The following is a 12,893-nucleotide window of genomic DNA, read 5'->3' as shown; positions in this document are numbered from 1 at the left end:
AAACATTCACAGCTTTCAAGTGACAATGAAAATGTGGTGTTTGTGTCCTGGCAGACATTTGAGTTGCACTGTAATTCATGGAAAAAAGGAGATAGAGAGAAAGAGCGAGAGAAATTTGACTATACATAGGACCCTGTTCAGAGGCCTGTGTGGCCTCAGTTGTACCATGAAGAGCACCTGCTATGAACACCCCCGTATATTTATACACATTGCGTTGCACACCCAACCCAATTCTTGCATCATCTTTCATTCTCACATACGTTCTCCGCATCTTTCACACTCTTCTTAAACCTCGTACATCTTTCCGAGACAGAACAGACAGATGGCTTTAGTGCCTCTGGCCACAATGAAAAAGATTCACTGTTTTCATCTCAAACACTAGTTGTGTGTGGACTGTGTGTATGTGTACACTGGCGTGTGTGTGTAGGTGTAATTTACACAAATCCATAAGATAATAGAAAACAAAAAAAAAGTGAAGCAGACATTCAAAGAAGAGTGTTGGGAAATACTTTTCATCTGGAATTCATTGAGTATCGGAGCCCTTTTTGCGTTTGGTTGCGATTGTTGCAATTGTTTTTAACAAGTGAGACACTTCCACTCCCTGCAGTTAAAACCTGCATGTGGAAAATCTTGTGTCATGCTTGCTTGAGCCCAACTCAAGTGTGTGAAAAGACAATCAACATCTTGTGCGAGTGTGTGCTGTGTGTGTGCATAAGTGAGTGTGAGAGTGCCAGGGTCTTTGTCTAAACGTGACAAAACCCTTTCATAAATAGTCTCCTTAACAGAAGGTCCTGAAGCCTCTGGCTCTGTGTTGGGTGCGAGGGGGGGAAACAGTCCGAATGTTTACCCCTGGACAGTGAAGACTGCCTGGGCTTGGCTCTTGGAGAGGACCCCCTCTTCTTCCGCCAGAGTTCAGCCAAGAAGGAGAGAAAGGAAACAGGACTCGGTGAAGAAAAATATGTTTATAAAAAAATGAACAAGTAAAGGTGTGAGATGGGGTTAAGATCCAGGCATCCATGCGGAGCGCAGGCATCATGAACGAGGGGTGGGTCGTGAAGACGGAGGAGAAGGAGGAGCAGGAATCCTGGTGGAAGGGGTGCAGAGTTCCTCACTTTAAACTTTGGTAGGGAGAGAGAGAGAGAAAGTGATGGAGGGAGTGCTAAGAAACAAAAATAAAGGGAGGGAGCGAGAGAAAAAGAAAGAGCGAGAGAGAAAAAAGGAGATAGAAAAAGAGAGCACGAGAGAGAGAGAGAGAGAGAGAGAGAGAGCAAGAGAGAAAGAAAAGAATAAGAAAGAAACAGAGAGAAGCAAATGAGTGACAGAGACAGAAAAAGACTGAAAAAGAAAAAAAAACAAAGAGAAAGAAATAAACAGAGACAGTGAAATTAAAAGAAACAGACAAAGAGAGGGTGGGTGAAAGAGAAACAGTAAGAAACAAAAAACAAAGAGCAAAAGATAAACAATAACAGCGACAGTGCACACGAGAGTGAACGAAATAGAGAGCGAGACAGAAAGAAAGAGAGAAAGACAGAAGGAGAGAGAAATAGAAAGAAACAAAAATCAGAAAGGAGCAAGAGATTGAGAGAAAGAGCGACAGAGCAAACAAAAGAGTGAAAAGAGAGCAAAAGAGAAAGACCGATTGAACAAAAGAAAGAAAAAAAGAGCGAGCGAGCGAGAGAGAGAGAGAGAGAGAGAAAGAGAGAGAGAGAGAGAGAGAGAAAGAAAGAAAAGAGAGAGAAGAAAAAGAGAGAGAAAGAAAGAAAGAGAGAGAGAGAAAGAAAAAGAGAGAGAGAGAAAGAGAGAGAGAAAGAGAGAGAGAAGAGAGTGGGCTCAAGTCCTCCAGTCCAGTGGAGCCGTCAACACACACATACATGCGTGTGCTTCACTCTGTAAGGCAGTGGTGTTTGGAGGGCTTCGCTGCGTGACTCAGGCTGGGTGACGGCAGTGGAAAAGCTACCATTAAGTGTTCACTCTCTGCTCCTCTTCTCTCCCTCACTCCTCAACTTCTCCACTCCTTCAGCTCCTCTCTCCCCTCAATTAGCACCTGCCTTTTAACAGCTCTCTCCATCTGATTCGCCCTTTCATTCAAAGGACATTAGATTTGCTGGGACCTAAAAGCAAAAGGAGAGTGAAGAGTGAACAGACAGAATCAGAAATCATAGTTTACACTTTTATACAGAAATATTTCTACCATTGTGCTCCAAGTCTATATAGAAGAGTGAATGTGCTCTGGATCACAGATTCAGTGGGCGCTCGTACCTAATTGCTGACCAGATTGGAACTATTTACCCCAAGATAAATATAATCAGCAGGCCATTCGAGAAAACGGCTCTCACTTTCAGTAGACCGGGCTACAGCACAGGGGGTACATTTCTCTACTGTTTATGGTGTTTGGGTGTTCTTGCCTTTTTAAAAAGAGCTGTGCTAAGTGGATTCAGCAGACAACAGAAGCTTTTATAAAAATGCTTCACCTAAAAGCATCAAAAAATGTGGCACTTTAAGTCAACAGAAATGCTGATAAAATGCATCCAGAGTTTAGACCACTCCGCAGCTAGCTGAGATGAAATGCATTTAGTGCTGATAATTCAGAAGTCATGTCTCGGGGGGGGCAAGAGAGACTGAAAGAAAGAAAGAAAGACAGAAAGAAAGAAAGACAGCAAGAGAGAGAGATACAGTGAGTCTGTTAACATGCACTTAATAATCTGATAAGTGCAGAAAATCAGATCAAATCAACATGTTTGCATGCACTTGAGAAACTCCGGGTCTACATGAATCAGACAGTAATCAGACGTCTGCTTTGCAACCGGCCAATAAACTCACAGAAGAAGACGTGACGTAAATGTAATGTAAAACTCAAACTTCATGCTGTGGCTTTTTTAAAAAAACATTGTGCCACTTTACCTAAATATATAAACATACGTCATCTAAAAAGATATAGAACGTTTAAATCCTTAATTTCATCGAGAATGTAGTTGGTTTCAGCGTCGCTCCAAAAGTGTTTTGCTGCGTCTCGCGGCAACGCTGCTCGCTTATTTCTGGCCCAGCAGTCTGTTTCGCACATGTGCAGACTGAGAAATCCAAAAGAAATCAGAGTAAGAGTTTACATGCACTGAGAAATCTGATTACTGAGCTAAAATCCACCTTTCTTGGTTCATGACCATTTGAATAATCGGATAACTGCAGAAACCGATTATGATCGGATTATTGGGTACATGTAAACACACTCAGTGACAGACACAGATAGAGAGTGAATGAGAGACACAGTGAGTGAGGGCACTGATACCCACAGAAAACTGACTGGCCATCGTGGCTAGCAGTCGAATGGTTCTCAGGTTGTCATGGACAGTTAGAAATTGTCTGTCGCTTCTTTTAGGAAACGGGAGAGAATGTGTTTGTTCTACTGGGCAATTACTCATTTGCGTTTTATACACACATATGGCTTTAAAATACAGGACTTTTAACTCTACCAGAAGCATCGTGATACGACCAGCAAAGCGGAAAGTTTCCGCAATGCTGGGATGTTGTAGATGAAAACGTCTTGGGAGAGTCTGAACATGCATCTAGTGAATGATGCTTGCAACAGACGGCAAAAACAGACTTGTGCAGTGCTGCTGGAATGACAGATAACACTCACTGCAACCAGACTAAACTGTACAATGCAGCTCTTTAAATTAAAACATTTTTTTTTTGTTTAACCCCTGACAGAAATCAGCTCCTTTAATTCTGCCCCTGTAGGAGTTACATCATTTGTGCAGCCCTGTTTGCAACAGTATCACCATTTTCATAAAGTTTAATGTGCAGAAGCAGAGATTTTTGTGTGCTACTGTGTTTGTATTGCAGTGTAGATTTTGCACAATGCTTCCCTTTTTGACTGCACTGTGTTTTTTCAAGTAAGCATTTGAGTTTGTTACAAACTAAAAATCAGGAAAAAAGAAAACACAATTACATGATTGACAGAGAAGAGTAGATTTTACATATATACACCAATATATCACTGTTGTTGGAAGAAAACCTCATATCTTCAAAATGATAACTACAGGAAAAGGATGACAATGTAAATCAATGGAAACAGTCATTTTGGGCTGTTTATGTTGGTCTGTTCATCATGAAATTTAGACACAATGTAGAGGACAACAGGCATTTTCAAACTATGTCAAAAACCAAAAAACGACAAAAAAAGAGATAACGACAGCAGCGATATATTGGTCTGGACACACCACTGGACACAGGAGCAAAAACAGAAGGCACAAACTTACCTGTTGTCTGTTGCTTTGACATGCTGCACTCAGGTGTTTGAACCACAGCAGAGCATTCATTCTGTTCCCTGCCTGGAATTTATAAGAGTTTCCTGCAGACACACACACACAATTAGCCTCTGTTTCACACACTGTTCTTTGCTTGCTGCCAGCGAGTTTCCTGATTGTCTCTACTCCCACTCCACTCCTCTCTTTATTTGTCCATCTCTCTTTTCTCCTTGGACCCCTCTATCACTCCTCAGAAAGAAGAACATGCTGCAGGTGCAGAATCTCTCACTCATTTTCTTTTTCACACTTTCTCTCTGTTTCAGACACATACACGCAGCTGTAGTGATGTCAGATCAGGAATCCAAAGCAGGGGGAATGTAGAACAGATGAGCCAAAGAGAAATTACAAGTATGCTCACAGAAAGGTTCAGTGTGCCAGACTGTGTGTGTGTGTGTGTGTGTGTGTGTGTGTGTGCATGCACGGCTGGCCTGCCAACCTTGAAAAATGCCTATATATCAGCAGTGTACCAAAAACCATTACTCTGCAGTGTTAAATATAGTCACTTTAAAAACATATAAACACTCAATTCTAAAATTTGGGACAGTATGTGAAAATCAAATAAAAACAGAAAGCAGTAATTTGTAATTCCACTTTAACCTGTATTTAAACAAAAATAGTAAAAGACAAGATATTTAATGTTTTATCTTATCATGTCTTTTATCTTATAAACTTCTTTTTTTGTATATGTTCATTTTGAAATTGATGCCTTCAATATGTTCCAAAAAGACAGCACTGCATTAAAAAGCAGCATGTTTCTGTGATGGATATCACCACAAGTATACTTGCTAGCATCTGAAGTTATACATATTTTTATTATATTACATATTAAAGTTTTTAGGAAAAATATGTTGAAAGCTGTAAAGTATCCTTTTGAAAACAGATGAGAAGCATTATGAATAAGAGGGAGATGTCTGTGTTGATGGAAGCTAACTAGTGAGGTATGTTGTAACGGGTGTACAAACGTGTTGCTATTTTCACAAGGGGTCCAATATAGATTTTAGGGAGCCTGGTCTTTGCGGGTCCTGCTGACCCATGGGGCCCCAGTATGATTACCTAAGGCACAACAGTGGCAAAGTTCTGCCTTAAAAACCATGAGTAAAGAGGTGTGTTTTTGCTTCATTTGCATTTTGCCATCTCTAATGTCATCTAAATGTACTTATGTCACCCCATGGTTGCTTTTTAAAAGTACATTGTAGCAGCAGTCACATTCGCTGATTTGGTTGCAAAAGGAACTAATGGCCATTGAGGAGTGTGTAACATTATTCATTCTGAAATCAATTTCAATGCACAATCATAGAATTCTTTGCGATTTTTGTGTTATCGAGGCAAAGTCGTAAAGTCTAAGCCTGCCTGAGTTGAATGAGCTTTTGCCAATGCAAATCATAAAAAATGCATTCACACATAGAGCATAGATAGGTCAATTGTTTTGTTTCAGCATAGAAGCCAACAATGAGTACAATTCTAGCTTTTCAATCAGTTCACTGCTTTAGCCACAATGGACCGCAGCTGGTGATGAGAGCCAAAACAATTTTAACAATTTTCTTACTTCACTTAAATGAGTGAATTTTTAGTGAAACACATTCACAGAAGAATTACATGAAGAAAACAGTGTGAATTTAATACGAATTACAACAGCAGAGATTTCCCCATGTGTCTTATCAATATGTATTCTAAACGTATTCTGAACATGTTACGTTTCTATGTATTGTATTGGAATATGTTACTGAGTATATTAAGAACAGTGAATTCAGTATTTAGCCATCACTACTTTTTCAAAGTATTCTGACCAACAATGATTACACACTGTAAGTCAGTATTTTAAATCTCAAGTTGTGGCTGGTATGATGTAGGTTTGCTAAATGCTCACCGTGCTCAGAGTCAGTCAGCAGAAAGACATCAGGATGCTCGGGGTCGTCCGCCATCATGGCCATCAACCCCACTACAGACACACACTTACTGGAGGTGGACTTAAACTGAGCCAAAGACAGAAAGAGAGAAACAGGGACAGGGATATATATATATATATATATATATATACATACACACTGCTCAAAAAAATAAAGGGAACACTCAAATAACACATCCTAGATCTGAATGAATGAGATATTCTCATTGAATACTTTGTTCTGTACAAAGTTGAATGTGCTGACAACAAAATCACACAAAAATCATCAATGGAAATCAAATTTATTAACCAATGGAGGCCTGGATTTGGAGTCACACACAAAATTAAAGTGGAAAAACACACTACAGGCTGATCCAACTTTGATGTAATGTCCTTAAAACAAGTCAAAATGAGGCTCAGTATTGTGTGTGGCCTCCACGTGCCTGTATGACCTCCCTACAATGCCTGGGCATGCTCCTGATGAGGTGGCGGATGGTCTCCTGAGGGATCTCCTCCCAGACCTGGACTAAAGCATCCGCCAACTCCTGGACAGTCTGTGGTGCAACGTGACGTTGGTGGATGGAGCGAGACATGATGTCCCAGATGTGCTCAATTGGATTCAGGTCTGGGGAACGGGCGGGCCAGTCCATAGCTTCAATGCCTTCATCTTGCAGGAACTGCTGACACACTCCAGCCACATGAGGTCTAGCATTGTCCTGCATTAGGAGGAACCCAGGGCCAACCGCACCAGCATATGGTCTCACAAGGGGTCTGAGGATCTCATCTCGGTACCTAATGGCAGTCAGGCTACCTCTGGCGAGCACATGGAGGGCTGTGTGGCCCTCCAAAGAAATGCCACCCCACACCATTACTGACCCACTGCCAAACCGGTCATGCTGAAGGATGTTGCAGGCAGCAGATCGCTCTCCACGGCGTCTCCAGACTCTGTCACATCTGTCACATGTGCTCAGTGTGAACCTGCTTTCCTCTGTGAAGAGCACAGGGCGCCAGTGGCGAATTTGCCAATCCTGGTGTTCTCTGGCAAATGCCAAGCATCCTGCACGGTGTTGGGCTGTGAGCACAACCCCCATCTGTGGACGTCGGGCCCTCATACCATCCTCATGGAGTCGGTTTCTAACCGTTTGTGCAGACACATGCACATTTGTGGCCTGCTGGAGATCATTTTGCAGGGCTCTGGCAGTGCTCCTCCTGTTCCTCCTTGCACAAAGGCGAAGGTAGCGGTCCTGCTGCTGGGTTGTTGCCCTCCTACGGCCTCCTCCACGTCTCCTGGTGTACTGGCCTGTCTCCTGGTAGCGCCTCCAGGCTCTGGACACTACGCTGACAGACACAGCAAACCTTCTTGCCACAGCTTGCATTGATGTGCCATCCTGGATGAGCTGCACTACCTGAGCCAATTGTGTGGGTTGTAGAGTGCGTCTCATGCTACCACGAGTGTGAAAGCACCACCAACATTCAAAAGTGACCAAAACATCAGCCAGAAAGCATAGGTACTGAGAAGTGGTCTGTGGTCCCCACCTGCAGAACCACTCCTTTATTGAGTGTGTCTTGCTAATCGCCAATGATTTCCACCTGTTGTCTATTCCATTTGCACAACAGCAGGTGAAATTGATTGTCAATCAGTGTTGCTTCCTAAGTGGACAGTTTGATTTCACAGAAGTTTGATTTACTTGGAGTTATATTGTGTTGTTTAAGTGTTCCCTTTATTGTTTTGAGCAGTGTATATATATATAAAACATAACTATGTAAAATAGCTCCCCAAATATGTTAAATTCAGCAAAATAACAGTGTAAAACAGTAATTATACATTAAAATCCAAGGAAATGTGTTTCTTTCTGCATAGAGGACAGAAGTACTTTTCACTTTCACATGCATGCGTGTGTGTATACTGGTGTGAGTGCCTGTATTAGTGCATTAGTCAACTCACAACTCACATTAATCTGCATGTCTCTGTGTAATTTTCGTGTGTGTTGGCGCAAGCATGTGCGTGTGCTCACTGCATGTGGTTCCTTTTAGCTCTGTGAGTGAGTGACAGCTGGTCCAGGACTGATGATGTCATACAGCTCATTATCCAATGAGTGTAAGCAGCTGCCCTCGCACACTGCACGGGCTGATTACCCAGTCATTAGGAACCCTGCTTGTTTGCATTCTTTCTTTCTGAAGGTTTGCTTTCTCCCTGCGGCTCTTGTGAAATTACATGTCTCTTTCTCTGAGCGGCGGGCCAAGCTGTGCAGAATTTTTCTTTTCTCTCTCTCTCTCTCTCTCTCTCTCTCTCTCTCTCTCTCTCTCTCTCTCTCTCTCTCTCTCTCTCTCACACACACACACACACACACAATGGAATTGCAAAGCACTAAAGCGCAGCAGCCTCAGAGCCTAACCTGAGGCAGTACTAAGTGTGTACAGTATCAGTAACTCCTGATTGAGACTTTCTGGAAGACACTCACATGCTTCCTCTCTGTGGCTTTGAGAGATTTGGCAGTGTAATAGTAGAGCTGAGTACCGCACAGAGCTACCCAGTACTTTGTCCATGCAGCCACCTAAAGAGAAAGGAGAGAGAGATGTTTTCATTAAAGATCACAGATTGCAATAGGAAAAAAAATGTTGGTCTTGTGTTTCTCTGGTTTTCCCACAAGGACAGCAAATTTTTGTCTTCAAAATGTACAAAAAGCATACATACACTAGGTCTGCACAATATGGACATGTCATGTTCAATAAAGCTGAATATTGCAATGATGATGTAAGAGGCTATAAACAATGAATAACACAGAGAATCTCTCCCTAAAGTTCAACAAGTACACTTTTTAAGCAAAAAAACAAAACCACAAAAGCAATCTGCAAAATAAAGCACAACTGCAATTTTTTTTGCTTGATCTGTTAGAAAATCGTCAGCATTCCCTAAACAGCATTTTCTATATAGGCCTGTATTAATTACTTAAAAAGGTCCTTATGGTGATGCAGGTTTGTTGCCTTTATGGCTTTACACATTTTACACACAACACTGGAAGACAGAATAGTCATCATGCTTGAAGCATTTTTACAGGTCAGTGGTTAAAGATGTTAATTTCTCTGACACACAGGCAACACAAGCTCATTCTTTACTGAGAGCAACTCATTTAGAGAATACAGTATTCAAAAGTGTAGCCACAGCCTTTTACACAAGCACTGTTACAGCACTATGATTCTCAGAGATCCAAATAACAAGACTGCAGGCTGACTGAACGAAGCTTGATGAGGATGGAGATGGCTTGGAGAGATCAAATGACAAAAATGTTTAATCTGGTTGACAATTTCATGAAAAATGAGAACTGCTTTGTCATTCCCTACTGGTTTTACTGGTATAATGAAAATACATGTAGTGGACATGTGGCAAGGTGCATAGAATGAACACGTTTTTATAATTCTGGCCACAAATTCTTAATTCTGGCCTCAAGATGCACTAGCTTAGTGTCCCAAACTGTCACTGCAAATATTTATATCAATCATTGCACACAGATAAGGTCAGGGCTCAAAACTCCCTCAGGAAAGCAAACCACAGCTCGTATATTACATACGACTCCTAACACAACATGCCAGCCAATCTAATTACGCTGATAACACTTTACTTGAAGGGCGTCTACATAACACATTCATAACATTTTCAACATTCATAATGCATACATACACGTATATTTTACATATAATTAACATGGACTATTTTTACTGATTTACTACATTTTACTGAGAGACGTTTTTGAAAATAAAAGTCCTAATTTTTTGTTTTGAAAAAACTATTATTTTCAGTGAAAACCCTCATTTCTGGATAGCCAAAATAAAACTGACCGAATGTTACCCCTTTGGTCATTAAGTGCTTTGACACTTTCAACTTCTTTTTAATTATTTGTTTCATTATTTTATTTATTTTTTTATTTCATTATGTTATTCATTATAACATTATTTATCCTAAGTTTAACTCTCCTGGGTTAAATGCTAGCACTGTTATCCCAAGGATTACTTAAGAGGATTTATTTTATTTTCAGTGAAGTCCTTCCTTGCTAATGGTATTGGAGAAACATCAAGTATAATTATACATTGGTTATTCCATTTAATTGACACTCTTTGAGGTTAAATGTTGCACTTTTATCACAAGGATTTAAAAATTCTGTTTTACCTTTACCTCAAAAGTGATGGATGTTTACCAGACTGAAATGCATGTTATGTAGATCTTTAAACTGCAATGCAAAGTAGTCTACTTACACTCATGTGGTTATCCAGCATCTACAGGGAATGGATGAGTATTATGAGTAACTTTTGCTTTCCATATACTAAAGTGACACGCAACAAATACTTAAGAAAAGGAAAAATTAATTGAAAAAAAGTTGAAAGAATAGGTGAAACATGCCTGACTGTCAAAGCACTAAACGACCAAATGGATAAAGTGAGGTCATTTTTATTTTAGCTGTACAGAAATGAGGCATTTTACTGAAAACTTCAGGACTTTTATTCTAAAAAAAAATGAATCTCAGTAAAATTATATAGTGGTCCATATTAACATTACGTAAAAGATGTATGCTTTATAAATGCTGATTTAACCATTCATGAACATGTTATGAAGTGTTTATGTAAGATGTTATAATGTGTTATGTACACACCCTTCAAGTAAAGCGTTACCATTACACCTGTGTGCGTTATGAAATTTGATCCATTTTGTCATCGTAGTCCAAACAAAGTATCATGGGTTATCATGATGATAAAAATGCAAATAACTGTGCAGCCCTAAAACACACACACACACACACACACGGCAAGGGAGAGGAAGTAGTTTAAGATCCTTTTAGGCCATAGCTAGTTAGGAAATAAAACTAAACTTTAAAAGGGGCAACAGGTCCTAGAGAGAGAGAACACATTAAGTCAGCCCTATAAAAATCAAATAAATTGTGTGTGTGCGTGTGTGTGTGTGTGTGTGTGTGTGTGTGTGTGTGTGTGTGAGAGAGATGCATTTGTGCACCGGGTAATAAAAGCAAAGGATGCTCTCTTAACATTTAAGTTAATGGTGAGCATCAAATAACTTCATATGCTGGCACTGCCCTGTGTTAAATCACAGTAATAGCATAGCCCTTATTGCTTCACTCTAATAGCAACAGAGGCTATAAAGCACAGAGTACCAGACTCTTTTCATATCTACAGCTGACCACAGGCATGACCAAACATCCTCTGACCCTTAATAATCATAACCATTGCCCTGACTGTTTCCCCGCCAAATAGACTGAGAAGAGCACCTTTTATTAAAGTACAAAAGGCCAAGAAGTCAGGTAGGAAAAAGAATATGATTTGATAGAATAAATGCAAAAGAGAAATTGTGAAAGAGACGTGGTTGTAAAAGGGTCCCTCTGGTCCAATAACCAAACTTTAAAGGCATGTTTTTTTTTTACTGCTTTGGCTTTTTTACACTCCACACACACACACACGCACACACTCCACTAGGACAGTGCCGGGGGGGGGTGCTAGGCCAGACTCAGCAATGACAGCACAACTGAAAATGGGGAAAAAAAAAAAATCAGAAAGATGCAGAAAGTAAAATACTTGACCACTGATGACAAGAGAGATGAAACACAACTAGTCAGCAGTGCCTGAAACAGGCCGAGAGTGATAACAAGCTGAGAGATAAACAGAAGAACCAGTGTGACAGAAATGTTTTGGAAAAGAAGATAATGAACGACGAGAAGGTGAGGGTGGGGGTGGGGGGAAACGAAGAATGTGTTTGGAGAGGAAGCAGGACAGAACATTTAGTGTGGGGGTGCAGAAAAGGTTGATGATGAAGTGTAAAGAGACAATCAGATAAAGCAGGTGGAGAGAGATGGTAGCAGGCAGAGGAGAAAAGGAGAAATGGAGGTAAAAGCTAAAGTAAGGCGAGAAAAACACTGAAGTTCTATTCGGATGAGATAAGTTTTGAAGTAATGAAGTAATGCTGCTGCAGGACATCTGGAATGTTTATGAGCGATTTGCATGGGTCAATGGATTTCTGAATGAATTAGCGAGAATGGAACGTCTACTCAATTCACTCCAGGGCTGCATGCTATGCATAAAGATACGATGAACAAAAAACTTATTGCGATGATTATATTAGAAGTGATAAATTATGTCATAATTACTTTTCTCTGCTGTGTAATTTAACCAAAATGTTTATGTTTATGCAACAGCAGATTATAGTAAAGATAATATTTATCAAATATGCATTTTACCCTATTACTGACAGATTGTGAGTTTGATCCTCAACAATAGCCCAGCAATGAATGGCTGGGAGTCCTAGAGAGCATAACAGGCCTTGTTCTGGGTGATGGCAATGCCCAACTCAGGGTTTTGTGGAGTCAACTCCAACTCTACACTCTTAAAAAAAGATGGTTCCTCAAAGGTTATTTAGTAAAGAAAATGGCTCTATATAGAACCGTGAACACTGAAATAACCCTTTGCATGATTAAAGGGTTCTTAAACTTAAACTTTTCGCAGCTGTCACAGTTCATAGCAATATGAAATAATACTGAGTGACACAATGTTATTTCTGAAATAACACAACGTAAACAGAGTCGAAGAGTCTATTCCAACCATTTTGCCCCTCAGAGTCACTGGCCAAGACATAACCTATCCCCAGATGCATCAGAGTCAAAGAATTAACTATTTTGGAGTTCACACTTCATCACTACTGGTGCGTG

The 12,893-nt window shown here is 40.4% G+C and overlaps 1 protein-coding gene across 2 annotated transcripts in view; it reads right to left on the bottom strand.

Annotated features, from left to right (window-relative positions):
• Nucleotides 1–1,811: 1,811 nt before the first annotated feature.
• The window catches only part of ralgps2 (Ral GEF with PH domain and SH3 binding motif 2), a 158,439-nt gene continuing 147,357 nt past the window's right edge, over nt 1,812–12,893 (bottom strand). For both annotated transcript variants that reach the window (XM_036581540.1, XM_036581541.1), the window contains 4 exons: nt 8,652–8,744; nt 6,172–6,277; nt 4,257–4,348; nt 1,812–2,111 (listed from right to left, as the gene is read on the bottom strand). In XM_036581540.1, coding sequence (XP_036437433.1) covers nt 2,082–2,111; nt 4,257–4,348; nt 6,172–6,277; nt 8,652–8,744 — 321 coding nt within the window. In that variant the 3' untranslated portion in view covers nt 1,812–2,081. The remainder of the gene's footprint in view (nt 2,112–4,256; nt 4,349–6,171; nt 6,278–8,651; nt 8,745–12,893) is intronic.

This window comes from Colossoma macropomum, unplaced genomic scaffold, assembly GCF_904425465.1.
Source record: "Colossoma macropomum unplaced genomic scaffold, Colossoma_macropomum, whole genome shotgun sequence".
NCBI lineage: Eukaryota > Metazoa > Chordata > Actinopteri > Characiformes > Serrasalmidae > Colossoma > Colossoma macropomum.
This window is presented reverse-complemented; position numbering and strand designations above follow the sequence as displayed.